Source organism: Mesoplodon bidens (assembly GCF_964165515.1).
Source record: "Mesoplodon bidens genome assembly, chromosome: 5".
NCBI lineage: Eukaryota > Metazoa > Chordata > Mammalia > Artiodactyla > Ziphiidae > Mesoplodon > Mesoplodon bidens.
This window is the reverse complement of record NC_138161.1, coordinates 69,433,426-69,455,161: the sequence shown is the minus strand read 5'-3', so window position 1 is coordinate 69,455,161 and position 21,736 is coordinate 69,433,426. Positions and strand designations below refer to the sequence as shown.

General features: G+C 47.7%; 1 protein-coding gene across 1 annotated transcript in view; it reads right to left on the bottom strand.

Moving 5' to 3' along the window:
* The window catches only part of PDIA5 (protein disulfide isomerase family A member 5), a 94,420-nt gene that overhangs the window by 10,414 nt on the left and 62,270 nt on the right, over positions 1–21,736 (bottom strand). Inside the window, exons 12-14 of the mRNA XM_081235640.1 lie at positions 5,548–5,618; positions 4,852–5,012; positions 939–1,069 (exon numbers count right to left, since the gene is read on the bottom strand). Coding sequence (XP_081091766.1) covers positions 939–1,069; positions 4,852–5,012; positions 5,548–5,618 — 363 coding nt within the window. The remainder of the gene's footprint in view (positions 1–938; positions 1,070–4,851; positions 5,013–5,547; positions 5,619–21,736) is intronic.

Below are 21,736 nucleotides of genomic sequence, written 5' to 3'. Positions count from 1 at the left end.
TACTCTAAGGACAAAGGAGGACAGCAAGAAGCTCTATAAGGAACCGACAGGGCACAAGGCCCACTTGCGGAAGAAAAGGCAAAAACAGAGGAAGTGTCAGCGGCCTGAGGGCGGGGTCTGAGGCTGGGCCAGGAGGCGACCTGCCCAGACAGTGAGAACTGAGGAGAGACTTTACAGATTATTGACACTGGAGAGGTAGGGGCAGGAGGTTAGGACTCGACTGAGCTGCCTGCTTCTCTGTGGAGCCCAGCTTTATTATCCCCATTCCATTACACGAAGCTGTAACCTGGGGGAGAGAGAGGGCAACAGAAGAGTGAGAAATTCAAGAGCCTTTCCTTTATGTATCAATGAACAACTTTAAAATGGGAATACACAAAACATGAGATCACAAACACCAACATTAGCAGACGTGTCGTTCCCTCCACTTAGGCTTGGATTAAAGTGGGGATCACGGTGAGGAGCTCGGAGTGACTATGACGGTACTTTTACCACAGTTTCAAATCCATGGCTTCAGAGCCACTTGGGAAGGTCAGGGAAAGGAGGCTGGGCTGGGAGTGCTCAGCAAGATGAGGGAAGCAGAGGCCTAACCGGGCTGGCTGAATGCCCAGCTGCTAAGTTCCAGGGTTCAAAGGTGAAGTCAGTGCCTGCAGGGATGGAGGGAGGAAGCGGCCGGGTGGGAGTTTCCAGGCAGTTGAGGGGACTTAATAATCACAAGGCAAGCCCCTGGCACAGACCGAAGCAGAGGGCTTCAGGACTGATGTGAGGACAGAACCTGACAGAGCTGGACCTGGATTCTGAAGGACCTCAGCCTGGAATGAAACCTGCTCACAGCAGACAGCCCAGAGTCGGCCTGCAGCTGCCCTGGTCCCTGGGGAAATCTCAGTTCCGTCAGGCCCACCCCTCTCCCTCGCCCCTCAGCGAGCACCCCAGCTACTTACAAGGGGCGTAGAACATGACCAAGGCGTGCTTCTTCCTCTTCAGGGTCTCCCGGAAGTTGTCCCCAGCCAGATGCACCACGCTGGTCTGCTGCTCTGCCCAGGCAGGCTCCGGGGGTGGAGGGGACTCAGGACTGCAAGAACCGGGGGTGGAGGGGAGACAGTCATTAGGAGAAGCTCGTGTACAGGCAAGCGCTTCCGCCGCCCCCAACTGCTCAGGGGAGCACATGAGGAAAAAAATCACTTTGCATCCTTTCTAAAACTGAATTTAAAACCTCAGTTTAAACATGAAGAAGTGTGAACCATCCACAAAGATTCCCTCTAAGGAGCCTATTAAGAAGCCATTTTGTGAAGGTGTGGAAGACCTGAGTCGCTTTTAGGACCTCTCCAGTCGTCTCCTTGCCATGGGGAGAAGCCCCTGCACCTGGGTTCCCTTCCCCTCCCTCCTGCCTCTTCTGGGACCCTGAAGCACCCTCCATTATCTTCTGCTCCTGAGCCTTTGTTCTGGTGGACAGAGCATGCGTCACGGAGTGAGGTGGGTCTGGGTTCAAATCCAGATTACTGACCACCTGTGTGACCTTAGGTTACCAAACCCCTCTGGGCTTCCATTTTCTTTTCTGCTAAATGAGTACAATTGAGACCTACTTCCTGGGCTCCTTATGAAGAGCAGAGACAGTGTATATAAAGCACCTAGTCGGTCAAGCAACTAACAGTTGCTAAGAGCTTATATGCTCTCATAAATGACAGGCATTCGATAAGGGTTTATAATTTTTCAGTCTCCTTCTGTTCACTGGTTCCCTCTACTCTGCCTCACAAAAGTATAGATCTCCAGGGTCTTTTAAAGCCTTTGCTGCCCTTGTCCCCCTCCCTACAACCACACTTCTCTCTCCCTTCTCTGAGAAGTGTCTCTGGGGAGTGGTCCAGACCCCGTGCTGCCACACGCACCCCCTGCACTCCCTCCTTCCCGCCAGCACCACCTGGCTTCTGACCACCAGGCCTTGTACCCAGCGAGGGCAGCATGAGTGCAGCACCAGGCACCCCACGGCCTCTCTCACCTTTCAGAAGCCCTCCTACCAGAGACCCCTTCCCTACCTTCCCGACAGCCTTCTCTCTTCTTCTGGTTCTATCTCCGTGCCCCTGCAATTCTCATCAGATCTCATCCATCTGCGTGGCTTCCATAATCCCCTAGGCTGAGGATGACTCGAGCCCTGGCCTCTCACCCAAGCCCCCTATTTCCAGGTGTTCTTCAGGTATTTCCACCTGGAGGTCCCACTGTCACCCCAATCCCAACAAGACTTAGAACTCTTCCCTCTCGTCCACACTTCCCCAAACAGCTTTCTTCCCCAACTTCTTCGTTTTGGTTAATGGCACCCCTGCTCTCGTGACCAAGACCAGCCCCTCCCACCCTTCCCGTCTTCCCCACTTCTTTGCCCTCCAGGTGCCCTGTCAAACACCCTGGACTCTTCGGCTGACACCAACCTTCTGCTCTGCCCTGTCCCTGCATCCTGCCTCCCCGGGCTGGCCTGCTGGTGGGCACATCTCAGTCACCCAAGCGCGGCCACTTGTGCACAAGCCTGGAAGTGCCATCAGCCTCCCCCGACACTGTCTGCTTGCCCTCCTGCTGGTGACCTCAACCCTTCATCTCAGAGCATCTGCTGTTTATGCTCTGCCTGGAGGATTCCTTCCAAGCTCCCCAAAGAACCACTATTTGTCCCTAGGCAAGGCCCTTCGCCTCTCTGAACCTAAGTTTCTTCACCAAGGAAATAGGAATAAAAACTCTGGCCTCAGTAGGATCTGAGTATGCAATGGGACAACAGCTATCAAAGCCTCTGCAAAGGCTGGGAAGGTTCTAGCACTTAGGGGGTGGTGCTGTCAGTTACAGTGCTGCATGAGAGCTGCAGTCAATAATAAACACAGCTTCCTTTGAGTATTTCCACACACCATGCACTGTGCTAAAGCACAATAATCCAATGTAATTCTCTGGACAAGTCTATGGGAAAAATATTGTCTCCACTTCACAAATGGGAAACTGGGGCTTAGCAGGGTCAAGTAAATGGCTTGGGGTCATGATCTGAGTGCAGGGCTCTTAGACTCCAAAGTCCATGCTCTTACCCTAGTGCTTTTCAGGCACTCAGCAGTGGTGACTATGGACAGGAAGGACAGAGACCCTCCATGCTCGCTATTTGTGTCCAGGCTTCTGGAGCGGGGATTAGCAACGATTAATGCTCTGGTTCCCCAGCTCTCTAACCACAGTGCAAGCACTAGGGACCTCACCTGAGGCCCCACCCTGCTCAGTCCTTCCCAGTAAACCAGCACTGGCACCAGAGCGAGGCCAGAGAGGCGGGTGTGAAGAGCAACCTGCCTCCTGCACCAAAGGCCCGGAGGAGAGAACACCTCGTCCCTCTTGGAGATGAACCACTGCTCCATTCTGGTCCCTAAGACAAGGCCTGGCTACTCTTAGAATCTACCCCCAGTGATCAGTAGGAAGCTGAGACCTGGACCTGGCCAGCCCGCTCACCTCCTGCCAGGGCCTCTCCTGAACCTAGCGGTTCATCCCATTCCATAAGCTGGCGTTTCTCAAAACCCCATGGCTGAGGGTTTCATTCACACCTCCTGAATCAAAGCTTCAGGGACAGCAGCCCTAGCATGTGCACTTTAAGAAGCACCTCAACACCTGTAATGCTTACGTCCACCCAGGTTTGAGGACCGATGTCCTAACAAAGTAACTCCTTCTGGATGCTGCTATTTTGCACAGTTCTCGCGTCACTTTGTGACCCTAAAGTCTTGGTTCTCACGTGGACATCATTATGCCATGTACCAGGGGCCTCTGCAAAGGCTGGAGTATGTCTTCTTTTACTTCATGTTACCCCCAGTGCTGAAGTAAGGTAGTATTCTCAAATATTCAAGTTATGTGTGGATGCGTGTGTGTGTGTGTGTGTCTCGGGGGAGGGGTGTGGACAGGAGAAAGGACCTATGTGGTGGCCCAGTTAGTCCCCTCACAGGAGGGGGAAATGCTAAGAACTGCGGGTTCCACGGTCCTTGGATGAGCAATTGCAAGGCTCCTTGTGTTCTCTGGACTTGTAGGCTGTCGTGGGCTGAACTGTGTCCCCCGCCCCAAATTCATATGTTGAAGTTCCAATGCCAACTACCCTAGAATGTGACTGTATTTGGAGATAGGGTCTTTAGAGAGGTAATTAAGTTAAAATTAGGTCATTAGGGTAGACTCTAACCCAACCTCACACTGGTGTCCTTTTTAGAAGAGGAGATTAGGACACAGACACTGAGGGAAGACCGTGTGAAAACACAGGGAGAAGATGGACATGGAGAGGCCTCAGAGAAAGCAACCCTCCTGACATCTTATCTTGGACTTCTGGTCTCCAGAATTGTGAAAAAAAATAAACTTCTGCTGTTAAGCCACCGGCTCTGTGTTCCCATTTGTGGCAGCCCTAGCAAACTAATACCTAGGCTGAGGGAGCTCTTCAAACCTTTATTTTCAACCCCAAACCACCACAGGCTGCACTGTGGACACTACTGAAGGCCCAGACTTGGGCAACTGTGAGTCCAGCTCTGGATGTGAAGAGCTGTGTGTTTCCTTCGTTCACTCAAAGGGAATGGAATAAAATGTAGATGATGAAATCTGGGGCCAGGACACTGGGGAAGGAGTCCTAAAAATAGAAATACATGGTTTACTGGAGCTGATGAAACCACACCCAGAAAGGCTACCCATGACCTGCTGGACGAGTACACGTGATCAGCACACCAGAGGTGGCGTCAGGATTGGGAAGTCATAGCTGTCTTGGCTCTTAGGCCCTGAGCCAAGGTCAGCGGCTCCTAAGGTTTACTTCATCTCCTCAAGGCCTTCCCCAGTGGCCGACAGCCAGGGACCAAGATGTGCTATCAAGACCAGCAGACTTACTTTTGCATCCACTCAATAAAGCTCTTCTTTGTTCTGAGCGCGGGCACTGCATACTTCTCTCCATTCTTAAAATACTTGAGTGTAGGAAACTCGGAGATGTGGAATCTTTCTGCCAGGGCCTTGTTGACTGTGGCATCAACAGCTGCAAGGACACCAGAGCTCTGGGACGGGGGAGAGGCCAACCATGCATGACAGCCTCAGATGTGGTGCTGGCGGAAGAGGAGCCCGGACGCCAGCCGCCAACCCACCGAGGGCCTGCCGAAACCTCACAGGGCGGGAACTTCATACATCACGGGAACAACTGGACACGGGCATGTCCATCATTCTCATTTGTGGGCTGAGATGAAGCCTTTTAATCTCCCCCACCAACCAGGCTGTGTAGACTGTGGCTGTGCCCAATTGGCAGGCTCCCACAGAAAAGAGGGAGAAACTTGGGGCTTCACCCCAGAGCCATGACCTGGCAGAGGTCACCTGCAAGGGTATGGGAATGTGACCCTAATCTCTCTGCACCCCTCCATCCCTGGTAGACACCTCACCTATCTGACTAAGACACATCTACTCAGGGACACAGAAGTCCCGCAGGCCTCCAGGACCAGGAGAGCCGCTACAGAGCTTGCAGGGGAAAGTCACTGTAATGATTCTTATCACTGACTCTTTAGGAGAGAGTGGTGCAGGAGTTAAGGAAAGGAAGCTTACGTCTGCTTCTCCGTGGAGGACTTCTGCTGCATTCTCAAACTCTGGTTTCATTTTCTTACAGTGTCCACACCCTGCAGGAAGAAATCAAGAGAAACCATGTCCATGGCATAGAGGCTCCAGGGATGTCCCCTGCCTCCGTAAGAGAGCTGGGTCCTAGTCCCAGATACCAGGGGTACCCAGGAGAAAAGAAGAACAGCACCAGCTCAGAAAAAAGAAATCTTTTGCCTGATCCACTGGGGGTGGGGGTGTGGGAGGGGCACAAGAGGCAAAAATGAAATAATTACATCAACAACACTGGTGATATGCATACAGGTCCTGTGTGCCAGGCATGGCTCTAAGTGCTTTATACCCTCACGACAGCCCTACAAGGTATGAACTACATTATCTCCATTTTACAGATGAGAAAACTGAGGCACTGAGAGGGTGGATGACTGCCCAAGGCTACATACACAGCCACAGGTCACAGAGCTGGGCTGAAAACCCAAGCAATCTGGTTGGAGGCCACAGCCACCGGCAGCGTGTGCTTCCCGGCACCATGCTACTGTCACCACTATCGTCTTCTCCAGGGCAGAAGGGATTCAGGGCCTTGAACTGGGAATAAGAATTCGCATAAGCAAGAGTATGGGAAAACATCAAGTTCCAATTGTCCCAATAAGGGAAGAGGTATGACATGACAGGCACAGTGATCTGACTTGTCTTTCCCAAATAAATGGTATTTTCTTGGGATAAAGACTGCTTTGCCCTCCTCTCCTTACAACACTTGAATGCAGTAGTATGTTATGAATAATGACATTTGATACATTAAAAAGGAAGCAAGCACTTTGTGTCAGTGATGACAGGACATTTGTAAATTGCTTTCATTTTAGTAGAAAGAGTACTCTCTGGCATCTACGCTGAAGGGGCTGTGAGGCGAGTAGGACCAGACTGGCTCAGGCTGGAGATGACTCTAAAGGGAAACCTGGCTGGGAGTGTGGGGTAGGGGGGCACAGACAAGGTTAAATGGATGGCAGACATGTGACTTGGCCTTCTCATGGGGTGTGCTACTGCTTGGGAGCTTAGAGCATCACAGTTTTACTACTGATTATTGGGGAAAAGAAAGACAAGAAAGGAAGACACGTGGAGACCAAAGCAACATGCTACTAAAAAACCAACAGGTCAATGAAGAAATCAAAAAGGATGTCAGAAAATACCTCGAGACAAATGACAATGGAAACACAACTTTCCAAAATCTATGGGATGCAGCTAAGAGGTAGGTTTATAGTGATACAGGTCTTCTTCAAGAAATAAGAAAAATCTCAAATGAACAACCTAATCTACCATCTAAAGGAGTGAGAAAAAGAAGAACAAGCAAACCCCAAGATCAGCAGAATGAAGGAAATAATAAAGATCAGAGAGGAAATAAATAAAACAGAGACCAAGAAAACAATACAAAAGATCAATGAAACCAAGAGCTGGTTTTTTGCAAAGATAAACAGAATTGATAAACCTTTAGCCAGGCTCATCAGGAAAAAAGAGGACCCAAATAAATGAAAGAGGAGAAATAACAACCGATATCAGAGATACAAAAAATCATAAGAGAATACTATAGTCATATACCAACAAATTGGACAACCTACAAGAAATGGACAAATTTCTAGAAACATACAACCTTCCAAGACTGAATCAGGAAGACATAGGCAATCTGAACAGACTGATCACTAGTAGTGAAGTTGAATTTGTAATAGAATTATACACCATGATCAAGTGGAATTTATTCCAGGGATGCAAGGATGGTTCAGTATCTGCCAATCAATCAACATGATATAACACATTAACAGAAGGAAGGATAAAAATCACATGATCATCTCAATAGATGTAGAAAAAGCATTTGACAAAATTCAACATATATTCATGACAAAAACTCTCATCAAAGTTGGTATAGAGGGAACACAGCTCAACATAATAAAGGCCATTCATGACAAACTCACAGCTAACATCATACTCAATGGTGAAATGCTGAAAGCCTTTCTTTTATAAATTTATTTATTTTTTTATTTATTTTTGGCTGTGTTGGGTCTTCGTTGCTGTGCGCGGGCTTTCTCTAGTTGTGGTGAGCAGGGGCTACTCTTCGTTGCGGTACACGGGCTTCTCATTGTGGCGGATTCTCTTGTTGTGGAACATGGGCTCTAGGTGCTTAGTAGTTGTGGCACGCGGGCTCAGTAGTTGTGGATTGAGGGCTCTAGAGCTCAGGCTCAGTAGTTGTGGCGCACGGGCTTAGCTGCTCCACGGTATGTGGGATCTTCCTGGGCCAGGGCTTGAACCCGTGTCCCCTGCATTGGCAGGCGGATTCTTAACCACTGCACCACCAGGGAAGCCCTGAAAGCCTTTCTTCTAAAATCAGGAACAAGACAAGGATGCCCACTCTTGCCCTTTTCATTCAACATAGTATTGATAGTCCTATCCACAGCAATCAGACAAGAAATAAAAGGCATCACATCTAAATTGGAAAGGAAATAAAATTGTCACTATTTTCAGATGACATGATACTATATATAGAAAACACTAACACCTCCATCAAAAAACTATTAGAATAAATGAATTCAGTAAAGTTGCAGGATAGAAGCTTAATATACAGAAATCTGTTGTTTTCTTTACACTAATAATGAACTCTTAGAAAAAGAAAGCAAGAAAACAATCCTGTTTAAAAACTGCATCAAAAAGGAAAAAATACCTAGGAATAAACTTAACAAAGGAGGTTAAAGACCTATATTCTGAAAACTATAAAACAATGATAAAGGAAACTGAAGATGATACAGAGAAATGGAAAGATAACCTGTGCTCATGGATTAGAAGAATTAATATTGTTAAAATGTCCATACTGGGACTTCCCTGGTGGTGCAGAGGTTAAGAATCTGCCTGCCAATGCAGGGGACAAGGGTTCGAGCCCTGGTCCGGGAAGATCCCACATGCCGTGGAGCAACTAAGCCCATGCGCCACAACTACTGAGCCTACACTCTAGAGCCTGCGAGCCACAACTACTGAGCCTGCGTGCCACAACTACTGAAGCCTGTGCACCTAGAGCCCGTGCTTCAGAACAAGAGAAGCCACCGCAATGAGAAGCCCTCCTCACCGCAATGAAGAGTAGCCCCCACTCACCGCAACTAGAGAAAGCCTGCATGTAACAACGAAGACCCAACACAGCCAAAGATAAATAAATAAATAAAAATTTTTAAAAAGTCCATACTACCCAAAGCAATCTACACAGATTTAATACAATCCCTATCAAAATACCCATGACATTTTTCACAGAGCTAGAATAAATAATCATAAAATTTATATGGAACCACAAAAGACCCTGAATTGCCAAAGTAATCTTGAGAAAAAAGAACAAAGCAGCTGGAGGTATCACCCTCTCTGACTTCAGACTATACTACAAAGCTACAGTAATCAAAACAGCATGGTACTGGCACAAAAACAGACACAATGGATCAATGGAACAGAATAGAGATCCCAGAAATAAACCCACACACTTATGGTCAATTAATCTATGACAAAGGAGGCAAAATATACAAAGAAGAAAAGATAGTCTCTTCAAGCAGTGGTGCAGGGAAAACTGAACAGCTAAATGTAAAAGAATGAAATTAAATTACATTTTCTGACACCATATATGAAAATAAACTCAAAACAGATTCAAGACCTAAATGTAAAACCTGAAACTGTAAAACTCCTAGAAGTGAACACAAGCAGAACACTGACAAATTGTAGCAAAATTTGTTTGGATCTGTCTCCTAAGGCAAAAGAAACAAAAGCAAAAATAATCAAATGGGACCTAAGTGAACTTAAAAGCTTTTGTACAGTAAAGGAAACCACTGACAAAATGAAAAGACATCCTACTGAATGGGAGAAAATATTTGCAAATGATATGACTGGTAAGGGGTTAATATAAAAAATATATAAACAGTTCATAAAACTCAATATCAACCCCCCCAAAAAAACAAAAACAAAAACAAAAAACCCATAAAAAAAACCCTAACAAAAAAACAACCTGATTAAAAAATGGGCAAAAGACCTGAACAGACATTTTCCCAAAGACATCGCTAATCATCAGAGAAATGCAAATCAAAACCACAATGAGTTATCACCTCACACCTTTCAGAATGGCTCTCATCAAAGTCTGCAAATAACAAATGTTGACAAGGATGTGGAGAAAAGGGAAACCTGGTACACTGTTGGTGGGAATGTAAATTGGTGCAGCCACTATGGAAAACAGTATGGAGGTTCCTCAAAAAACTAAAAATAGAATTACCATATGACCCAGAAATTCCACTCCTGGGTATATATTTGAAAGAAACAAAACCACTAATTTGAAAGGATACATGCACCCCAATGTTCACAGAAGCATTATTTACAATTGCCAAGATACAGAAGCAACCTAAGTGTCCATGAACAGATGAATGGATAAAGAAGACAGATACACATATACAATGGTATATTACCCCGCCATAAAAAATAATAAAATTCTGCCATTTGTAACAATGTGGATGGACCTAGAGGGTATTAAGCTTAGTGAAATAAGTCAGACAGAGACAGACAAATACTCTACATTATCACTTACATATGGAATCTAAAAGAGTAAAACAAGCAAATGTATATAACAAAACAGTAACAGACTCACAGATATAGAGCACAAACTGGTGGTTACCAGTGGGGAGAGTGAAGGGGGAAGGAGCCAGACAGGGGTATGGGATGAAGAGATACAAACTACTATGTATATAATAAATAAACAAAAAGGATACAGCACAGGGAAATATAGCCATTGTTTTGTAATAGCTTTAAATGGAGTACAATCTATAAAAATATTGAATCACTATGTTGTATACCTGAAACTAATATAATATTGTAAATCAACTCTACTTTACTTTTAAAAAAAAGAATCTGGACCAAAAAGAGAAAGAAACAAAGGAAGGCAGACAGACACATACCAGTATTATCAGAGAACACCTCCCACACCCTCCAGGAGCCACTGAGCCACGTGAACAGCTTTCCTGCCTCCATCTGAGCACTTGGCTGGGACAAAAGTTCCTCTCTCCTCCAAGGTCATTCCTGCAGAGCTCAGCTCCACATGGTACTGAGACACAAACAGGTCCGTTCCATTCCTGCCTGTTCCAACTTCCTTAGTCCATTCTCAACTTGTTCCTCCCAGGGACAGGGGGCCCCACAGTGGCTACCCTAACTGCCCCGCTCAACACACACACACACGCTGATAACAGAAAACCCAGGCCAGTGTTATCAAGCCCTCCTCTGGACAGAGTGCTCTGGGGGAGCCATGAGATGACTCGGTGGAGGAAACTCACTGATGGAATCCAGCCCAGGGAGTGGCTACAATTCTCAGCCGTACCAACATGTTGGTTCTTCTCAAATGGGCCCAAGCAAGGGGGAGGGACACCTGTGGGCTCATGGTCTGACTAGAGCCCACTTGGGACCCCCATGAACCATACAGGTATCAAAGTCATCATGATATTAAAATGTAAGAACATTATTTTCCAGAAATGAACACTTAGTGTTATCACAACCCATTTGCACTTTCTAAACAACTGAGTTACAAAAGCATTTTTTGTTTTGTTTTGGTAAATTGTTTGTTTGGAACTGAAAATGTGATTTCCCCACAGAACCAACCTTATACACAGATTCTATGCAGAGTCTCGAGAGTGACCACAAAAGCCCATTTAACAGGATGTACCTGAAGCATGTAGAGCACACAGTGCTATTTTTATTTCACTGAGCCGTGCCCCAGATGGAAAGCACACAGACCATGGTCCAGCTCGGGACTCCCAGCGGGCCTCTCTCCCTGCAGGCAGCAGCCGCCCACAACAGCAAAAGGGAGAGCATCCTCCTCAGCTCAGGGCAGACTCTGGGCTTTTCTGGGTCACTGACATTGTTGAGAATTTAAGCTTCTCCCCAACTTCTCCCGTACTGATGCATATATGTTCCATACTTATGAATAACTTCAGAGGGCTCCGAATGCCCTGACCGGCTCATAGTCCCCAGGTTAAGAGGCCAAGGCAACGAAGGGCTGACTACAAGACAGTCATTTTCCCGGCGTGGGGGCCGTAGAAGAACAACGAGTTGTCCCCACAGGTGTCCAGGCTCAGGTATCCTTCCACAAAGATCCGCATGTCTGGAGTAAATCAGATATCCTAAGGAGGATTCTACTGACTTAACATGACATATATTAAGACTTAAACTTTGGGTTTTTTTTGATTCTCACTAAAATAAAAAGAATAAATCACTCTTTGGGGCTTACAGTCAGGAGGCTCTACAACTCTCAAAGGAACCCCCAGGCCTGCCTCCAGGCTGACCGCTTGCTGCACCCTGCCCCGAGGTGACCTCCCCTGACAGGGGCAGAAGGAGCTCACCCTGCATGAAGAGACACGGAGAAAAGGAAGCTCAGAGGCTCTCCTGCTGATGGAGGGTCTGTCACCCAAGAGTTCGGTCTCCCCTGGAGAGTAGGAAGTGAGCGGCCTGAGTGAGAGCCACTCAGCCCAGCAGAGCACAAGGGAGGACACCGGGGCAGGCCTCAGGAGACCCGGGCTTCAGGCTCCAAGTGGTGTCCATGGCAGGCGGGAGGGGCAGGAAGGGGATGCTCCCCTGACCACCCTCCCCTCTACCACGTTATGATTGGTGCTGTCAGGCCAGTGCTAGCAGGCCCCACGGTCAAGGTGGGTGGTGGGACTGGGTGGGAGTGGGGGGAAAGAAGACAAAAAAAGACAAACCCACGCATAGAAAACCACTGTTTCTTTCCAAAATGTCCCAGTCAATGAGGCAGGACCCCTGAAGATGAGAGAGTTCACCTTCATACCTCTGCCAGGCTCAGCCCTTTGATGCCACTGGCCACTGGGGAAGCAAATAGACTCCACATCGCCTGCCAGCTTCTATCAGTGGCGGGCCGGAGAGGGACTCTTAAGACAGAGAATTGGCTCACTGGGAAGAAGAGCTGTGACTGACCCATGATCTCTGCACTGGACACAGGAGGGGTGGCTGGAGGACATGCCAGGAGGCGCCAGATTCTTTGGCTTGTACTCACAGCTCTCTCCTGAACCTCTGGCCCCATCTCCCAGGACTCTGCCAAGTAATAAAAGCGCTCGCTCTCTGCACTGGCCTTCCACACACTATCTCAGCAGCCCCACGAGACACAGGGCAGGGATCATCAGAAATGACGGCTCTGGGAGATAGTGATAAACTGGGGATCCCAGGGCCACCATTAAACAAGATGGGATTAGAAGGTGGATCTTCTGGCTGGAGCTGTGACCACATGAGCTGACCTTTTCCCTGAAGTTCTGTCCCCCAGCACCCAGCTCACTTCATCACAGCCCCTGCCCTGATGGATGAGACCTCTCCATGCAGAGTGTCCACCTGGGCTCTGCCCCCTACTTTGAGTCTCCAGTTCACTCAAGCCCCACCGAACCACCTATTTCTCTTCTACTCACAAAACACATCTTATTCATATCCTCCTATGGCATTTCATTTTGTAGGGCCCTGTGACTATATTGCTGTCTCTTGGTATTTAGGGGCGGCCAGGGCATCTTTTCAAATCATAAATCATATCAAATTCCCTTGGTCAAAACTTTCCAATGGGGCTTCCCCGGTGGCGCAGTGGTTGAGAATCTGCCTGCCAATGCAGGGGACACGGGTTCGATCCCTGGCCCGGGAAGATCCCACATGCCGCGGAGCAACTAAGCTCGCGTGCCACAACTACTGAGCCTGTGCTCTAGAGCCCGTGAGCCACAACTATTGAGCCCGCATGCCGCAACTACTGAAGCCCGCACGCCTAGAGCCCGTGCTCCACAATGAGAGAAGCCACCGCAACGAAGAGTAGCTCCCGCTCGCCGCAACTAGAGAAAGCCGGCGTGCAGCAACAAAGACCCAACACAGCCAAAAATAAATAAATAAATAAAAATTAAAAAAAAAAAACCTTTCCAATGGCTCCCATCACAAGTGGATCGAAATCCAAACTCATTCTCACAGCCACAAGTCTCACACCATCGGACTTTCCTACCCTCCAACCTCAACTCAGGCCATCTTCCTCCTGTCCTCTACTCTGCAGCCTGTGGCCTCTTTCTGCTTTCCTATCTCACCAAGCTCATTTCTACCCCCATGGCTCTTATCGGGCTGTTCGCCTGGAACACGATCTCCCCTCAGGTCTCTGTGTGGCTGATCACTTCACATCACACAGGCTTTAGTTCAAATTTCACTTCTTCAGAGAAATTCCCTGACCACCTGACCACCTAACCCCAAGAAGCCTCAACCCATCACACTCACTTCCAATAGCCTGCTTATTTTCTTGACTGTACTCAAAACAGCTGGAGTAATCTGCTTACTTGAAACTTCCAATCCCCCAAGTGGATGTAAGCTCTCTAAAGGCTTGGATGTCCGTCTCACTCACCACTGAGGATGGCATCCCACACACTTTGTGAATGAATGAACCTCATGGCTGTGTTGTTCAGGTTATACCTGTGCACACAAGGTTTAACTGAACTAAATCCTTTTGGGGCAAAAGTCACACACTAGCAACAAAAGTTGCTAGTTTAACTAAACACCTCTACTTAGTGAAACTAGCAGCCAAGCCAGTTACTATGTGCATACCCTCCTCTCCACACCACCATTTATACACTTCCCCTGATCCTTACTAGGTCTGGAAAACATCTTTGGAAATCTCCAACATCTCTGGATGTTGTCCTGAAGTTACCATACATTCCCAAGAGTTCTCTTGATAGCGTTATGGTTTTCACTACTAACATCAATTCCCTCTGCTCCCTAGACAAGATACTAAGGCTAAGCAATAAACCTCTGTAAACAGAGTTTGTGACGAGGAGACCAGCCAGGCCCCAAGGAGGAGAGAGGTCTGGCAGAGCAAACGTCCCCCTCGCTGGCACCTGCCTGGCCTGGGGAACTGTGGGTCATGAGCAGTGACTGCCTTGACCCCAGCCTCCGGGCCTGGCCTTCAGGCTGTCCTGGCAGTGTGGGCTTCAGGAGAGCCAGAGGAGGATGGTCAGAAGCAGGAGCAGGACTCCAGCCCACTGCGTTTTACTGTCCTGATTGCGATTTGATGGGCCATTAAGTTTTACTGCCAAACTTCCTTGTTGGGTTTTTATCAGCTGTGTAAGTACACTTACACTGACTTTCATGACCTGGCAGAGAGGCTGCCCGTCAGTTCCTTGACCACACTCTTTTCTGGCTGTGGGAATGTTGGCTTCCCGTCAATCCCAAACCTCCAGATCCCTCTGGATTCCGTTAACTTCAGTTACACCTATGATTTTATTGCAGGTCAGCTATGGAGACTCTCCTGGCTCCTGGAACCAGAATTTTCCAGGAGACCAGATTACTTTTTTTGTGTGTGTGTGTGGTACGCGGGCCTCTCACCATTGTGGCCTCTCCCGTTGCGGAGCACAGGCTCCGGACGCGCAGGCTCAGCGGTCATGGCTCACGGGCCCAGCTGCTCCACGGCATGTGGGATCTTCCCCTACCGGGGCACGAACCCGTGTCCCCTGCATCGGCAGGCGGACTCTCAACCACTGCGCCACCAGGGAAGCCCAGAGACCAGATTATTTTGGAAAGCTCCCTAGTACCTGGTTCTCAAGAGGAGCCTGGATTTTCCTACCCACATTCCTACTGCCTTGCCTGGACCTTGGCTTGGGCGTGCCAGGGAGGTGGGGCTCCTACAGATGCTAGCAGAAACAATGATGCTGTAACATTGTGATGGCCCCCCAGAAACCTCTGGGCTCTTTCGAGGTTTCCCACTGTATACGCACCAAAGCTGACTTGTAGACACTCAGACACTCTGGGGCAGACACACACTGATGAATGCCTCATCTACCACGCAGCCCTCTTCTAGCACAAAGAGAAAGTTGGGATTTTTTTTCTTCCTTTACATTAGTGTAAAATGTAGATAACAAGCTTTGAAATTTTTTCTTCCAGGCTTCTACCCTAAGGAAGTAATCTGACATGTGGACAAATATTTATGCATGAAAATGCTCTCTGCAGCCTGATTTATAGTGGGGAAATACAGTAAACAACTCAAACCTTCAACGTTATGGTGCTGGTTAGGTAATTTATGGTGCCATTATATAATGGAATATTATGTGACCACAAAAAGTATGTACAAATAAGCATTTTTAATAACATAAGAAAATACTTACAAAATAATGTTAAGAAAAATGTAAAGGAAAAAACAAGGAAAAAAGAACTTAACGAATGAAATGAAATCCCTTCCTCCCACGTGGCACAACAAACAAATGAAAAATCCAGATGAATTGGTGCTTCCCTGGTGGCACAGTGGTTGAGAGTCCACCTGCTGATGCAGGGGACACGGGTTCGTGCCCCGGTCCGGGAAGATCCCACATGCCACAGAGCGGCTGGGCCCATGAGCTGTGGCCGCTGAGCCTGCGCATCCGGAGCCTGTGCTCCGCAACGGGAGAGGCCACAACAGTGAGAGGCCTGCGTACCGCAAAAAAAAAAAAAAGAAAAATCCAGACGAATTAAACAAAACGAGAAAAACAAAAATATTATCACAAAATGCAGGGCACTATTTTTAAATCCCGGATGTCAGGATGGGAAAAGGCAGGCTCGCAGAGGGCTTGATGATGAGGCTGTGGCCTCTAGAACTTGGGTTTTAATCCTGGCTCTATTTTTTTGGCTATGTGACCTTTTGCAACCTTCTCAACCTCTTGGTGCCTCCCTTTCCTAACCTGTAAAATGGGGATAATCACGATATCCACTTCACAGGATTTGTTCTGAAGATTAAACGAGTTAATATATGGAAAGTGCTTCAAACAATGCCTGATCCACAGTAAGTGCTCATTAAACATTCTAGCTTTTATTTGACTGCCAAAATGTAGTGCTTTTTTTTAAGTTTTTTTTTTTTGATGTGACCATTTTTAAAGTCTTTATTGAATTTGTTACAATATTGTTTCGGTTTTATGTTTTTGGTGTTTTGGCCATGAGGCACACGGGATCTTAGCTCCCTGACTAGGGCTCAAACCCACACACCCCTGCGTTGGAAGGTGAGGTCTCAACCACTGGACCGCCAGGGAAGTCCCAAAAATGTAATGCTTTTGTACACTGAAAGGCAGCATAAAGAAAGTTAAAGTAAGCAACAGACTAACAGAGAACATCTGGAACACAGAAAATAGAAAAAGATTAATATCCATAAGTATGGAGCTCTAGGTCAAGAAGAAAAAGACAACCCAGTAGAAAAATGGGCAAAGGGAATGAACAGGTGGTTCACAGAAGAAACATGGAAGGTTGATTACCACACGAAGAGATGCTCACCTCCCCTGGAAGCCAGGGAGCTGTGCACAAGTTGCCCCTTTGCCCTTTTTAGCAGGAATGTAGACAGCTGATAGCATCCACGACTGGCGGGGATGCAGGCTCTGCCATGCACTGCCAGGTGTGGTGAGCCCTTTCTGGAGGGAAGTCGGCAGGTATCTATCGAGGCTCAAGCACACTTGCCCCAGGGCCCAGCACCTTCCCTTCTGGGAGGCTAACATGCCTAAACGTTTAGACACGCTCCCAAATACATATGTTTACAAATGTTCACTGCATTGTTTGAACAAAGGCTGGAAATAGATGTCTATGATGAGGATGGTTTAAAATCTATGGCATATGTAAATTATAAAATACTATTTGTTAGTTTAAAAGATTGAGGTAGATTTATATGCTAACATCTATATTTACACAAAATTATCTTTAAGACTTACTGGTAAGTGCAAAAAAAATGCAAATCACAGAAAAATGGATAAGAAATGATCCCTGTTGTTTAGGTAGAAGCACATGAGGAGAAGGATAACCAACTGTCAGCACCGGTCAAACCTGGGAAGGGAGACCGGGTGCGGAGGGGCCTTTCACTGTTTACACCATATTCTTATGCATCCCTTGAACCTTGCACTGCCAATAACAGGAATGTTGTTAATATTGTTCTTAAATTATTTGCGTAATTAAAAAATAAAAGTGGTAGCACAAAGGAGTTCTATAGCAAGATGGTTACACAGATCTACATGTGTTAGGAAAACAAATCAATTTAACTTTATGGTAATTTAAAAAAATAAAAGTTAAAAACGAGGGAATAATAAAAGAAAATGCAACTAGGAAGAATGATGACAAAAAATGGAAAGTGGTTCCTACCTATGGGATTATAGGTAGTTTTTTTCCTTAATCATTTATATTTCTCTGTACTGTCTACATTTTCTACAGAGATCACATATTACTTGGGAATAAGACATAAATGAAGTAAGAAGCAGAAATTCTGGAGTCTGACAGGGACCTGCTGCTGAATCCAGAGAGGCAGCCCAGCCCTGGAAGGCAGGCCAGGCCCTGTGGCCTCCAGCACACACCTGCTGCTGGGAGTTATGGCAAAGGAAACATCTCATCCCAGGCGGCCCATTGCCAAGGAAAGGGGCAGAGCTGTGGACGGGTCGCCGTAGCGCTGGGGAAGGGGCAGCAGGGGTGCCCTGGTGCCCCAGCAGCCTCTTCTCAGGCCCCTGTCTGCCCCGTCAGCACCCGCATGGGAGAGACAGGCTGCTCCTCAGGGCACCCCTTCCTGGGAGCCCCACTGTGTCCCTTCTACCTCCCCATGTGAGTTGACACTCACTCGGTGGGGCGGGGGGGGTCATTACAGCACTATGTCCTTCCGGGCCTAATGCAGGGCTGCAGGTACACGGAGAGGGAGAAGCAGGTAGACATTACTGCAGCAAAATGTACAGTGACAAGAGAAGACGAGTAACAATGTACGGTGACTCTTCTCGTTCAGAACGCTGCGGAAAGAACCAAAAGTCACCGCGGGGCGGTGGCTGCTGGTGTCCTGCTGCCTCGCCCTCTTCGGACACCACTTAGTGCTCTGTGGGGTCAGGGGGCCAGGCCTGGTGCCGCGGCCTCCCCCATCCACTCAGGGCCCCGCGCCAAGGGCCAGATGGACGGCAGAGGGGCCCGGGCTCTGTCCTCGCACCGCATGGTGCCCACACCCCTCTAGGAGGTCACTGCTCACATCACACTGTCCTTCCCAGGAGGCCCAGGATCCTGGACAGTGGGCTCTGGAGGGCACACCTGCCTGCGAATCTTGGCTCTCCCTGCTCCCTTGGTGTGAGCGGGGCCGGGACTGGAGCTCACGTACGTGGAGGGCCCCGCACTGTGCTGGGGGGCTGAGCTTATCTGTTCAATGACAACTCAGGCACCAGGAGTACAGGCTGCAGAAGAATCTGTGTGGGGTTTCTAAGGGACTCCAGCTGGGAGGGGAAGGGAGGAAAGGCTGAGATGGGAATTAAAGTGGCAGGAAAGCTGGAAAAGAGGGTAAAGAAGCAGGGAGCCAATGGAGATGTTTACTAATATGCAACAACCAGCGGCCCAGGTGCCTTTCCTGCCAAGAACCGAGGAGTACGGCTCCTCCGAAGGCACCCAAAGAAGGTTCCAGGCAAGTGGGACCCGGAAAGAAATGAACACTGAGCACTTCCTCTGTACAGAAATAACACTGCAAAGAGAGACCATGGCTCTTTCTGGGAGTCTGTATCAGGAATAATGTTAATCCTCTTCTCTATATTTTCCTATATTATCCCTTTATAAAACATACACACACTCCTTTTTAATTATCAGAAGTCATCAAGATAAATTCAGCTTTTTAGTTTGAGCTCCACTATTTCAGTCTGTGGGGATCTTTTAAAATCTTAATACAATTGTTCGATATTTTAACTAGCTCCCTTTTCCCAACTCTAACCCTTGCAGATTTGAAAGCTTGCCTTGCTTTTTACAGTTTCAACAAAACTGCTTATAAAAAAACAAGTACCACCCTCTAGACAGAACCAGGCCAGACTGACAGTCACAGAGCACCAAGGGGATGGTCCCTTCATGGTGGCCTCATACTGCCCGGTTCTCCCTACTGCACTTAGGAAAACAACAACTCATTTTTGATAAAAGAAAGGCACACTAATTCATCAACTTAGCAATCCCATCCCAAGAAACAAACCAAGCACATCCTTAGTAGAATCCACGGGAATAAGACATAATTGGCAATCCTTAGTAGAATCTATGGTCTTCTATGTTGATAGATCCCAACTTGTTTTCCTAGGTCTCCAAAATGGTCTGTTTCTTAACCACTCCCTATTTGGTCTGGGATGGGCACCTGTAACACTGTAATTTCCGGAATTCACATTTGATTAGCTTGGGAAACATGAGCCAGCACTGCCGATCTCTGGCCTCCTGACATTTGTCCTTTTCTCTAGGTCCCTCAAACACCACAAAAGTGGTTTTCTGATCACTGTGGGCTCTGGGGACACTCCGGCACGAGATGCCCGGCTAGGCAGCTAAGAGGGCCCTGTTGTCAGTTCACCCCTCCTGGGCTCAGACTCCTCTCTAAACCACGTACAGTCCATCCCTTCTAAAGCCCACACTCCTAGATAAAGGAGGAGGACTGTGTCGAGAGATTATTTAATGCAAAGCCACTCCCATCGGGTGGGAATTTAAACAGGCAGTTCTTCAGGGAGCTTCACCTCGGGCTTTTGCCCTGATCCCTCTCACTCTGCCAGTCCAGCAGAAACACACACACACACACACACACACACACACACGGCTGACAGACACCTCGGGCTTTTGCCCTGATCCCTCTCACTCTGCCAGTCCAGCAGAAATACACACACACACACACACACACACACACACACACACACACACACAGCCAGGGGGCTGACAGACACCTCATCAGAGAATGTAGGGTCCCTAACAGGCAGACACCCACCAATAGAAGCCTCAGATATTTCCATTTCCTAAATTTGAATCGGAACCCTCTCAACAAGGGTAGTGTACTCACTAATAATGACTAATGGGGAAAACAAAAGCTGCCATCTGGTTTCTAGTTCTCATTCTCTAATTTAACTCTCAACAACCTCATTTGTTCGTTTTCTCATTCATTAAGCCCTTACTCTATACCCATAGGTGACTTGGATTGGGGGAGTGACGATCATTCCGGTTCAGAGAACGAGGAGGGTGCATTATAAGGGGAGGGGGCGGGGAAGAACTCTATAGCCAGGCTCTGGGGCCCAGACCCTGCAAGCATCAGGTACTACAATGGATTGCTAACAACCTAAGAGCACAAGAAAGAACACAGACCAAAATTTTTGCGGGTCTGCAACCAGGGTTCTATAAAGAAAGGGCTTAATAAACAATTATTAAACAATTCCAATCTATCAGGTACATGTTGTTAGGATTCATCAAAGGGGATACGTACTCTTCATGCTGTGATGCATAAACCACAAAGCACTGCTCAAACCACTCTGCGCTCTTCCAGGAGCCAGACGGCTCTCTCAACACAGACTGGAAGCACTGACACACGGGGGGAAGTTCCCAGGGGGGAACTGAAAACAGTGAGCTGGTATCTGCTTCTACTGCTGGGACAGGGACGCAGGCAGGGTGAGTTCAGCTCTGGATGCAGCATGACTCCCTGCGAGACTTGCTTCTATCAGCAACTCTGAGACTGGCCAGCACACCTCAGCAGGGAGAGCACTGCAGTGCTGCCTGGCGGGCATTCATCAGGTACCTTCAACCACAGGGATGCCCGCACTGAGCCCTTGCAGGGCTGGGCGTGAAGTGCTCCTAAGGCCCTCTCTGTCATTGCCCCTAATTAGGAGGCCCTTTGAAACTTCGTGTTTTGGGGTTTTTTTAAGGTTTTTTGTGGTCATTTTTCTAGAAATTCAGAAGAAGAAAGGCCAAAAATAATTTTCCTTTGGATTCTCTTAAGAATTTGGCACTTATAAGAAAGGAGGACTTGGGGAAATCCCCAGTAGTTGTCTGTATATGAACAATTCCTGATTAACCAAACCCATGTGATACTACAGGGGAAGCGGAAGACAGGAAGTCCAGGGCTCAGCAGTACAGGACTCACAGAGCAGTGCCATTTCTCCGCGCAATAGTCTCCTTGTCTGTAAAGTGGGGTTAATCATATTCGCTTTGCAGCACTGTGGGTAAGATAAAAGGAGATGACCCTGCAGGCAGCCACTTGGCCACCTTAAGGAAATACACAATGAATAGCGTAAGGATCTCTATGACAAAGATGATTAATGAAGTATTCTCTCACTAAAGATGCCTCTGTGGACTGGGCAATTATGACACTGATCCATGAAGTAGTTCTTTTTGCTTTTTTTTCCTCTTACCCACCATCACTGGGTCCAAG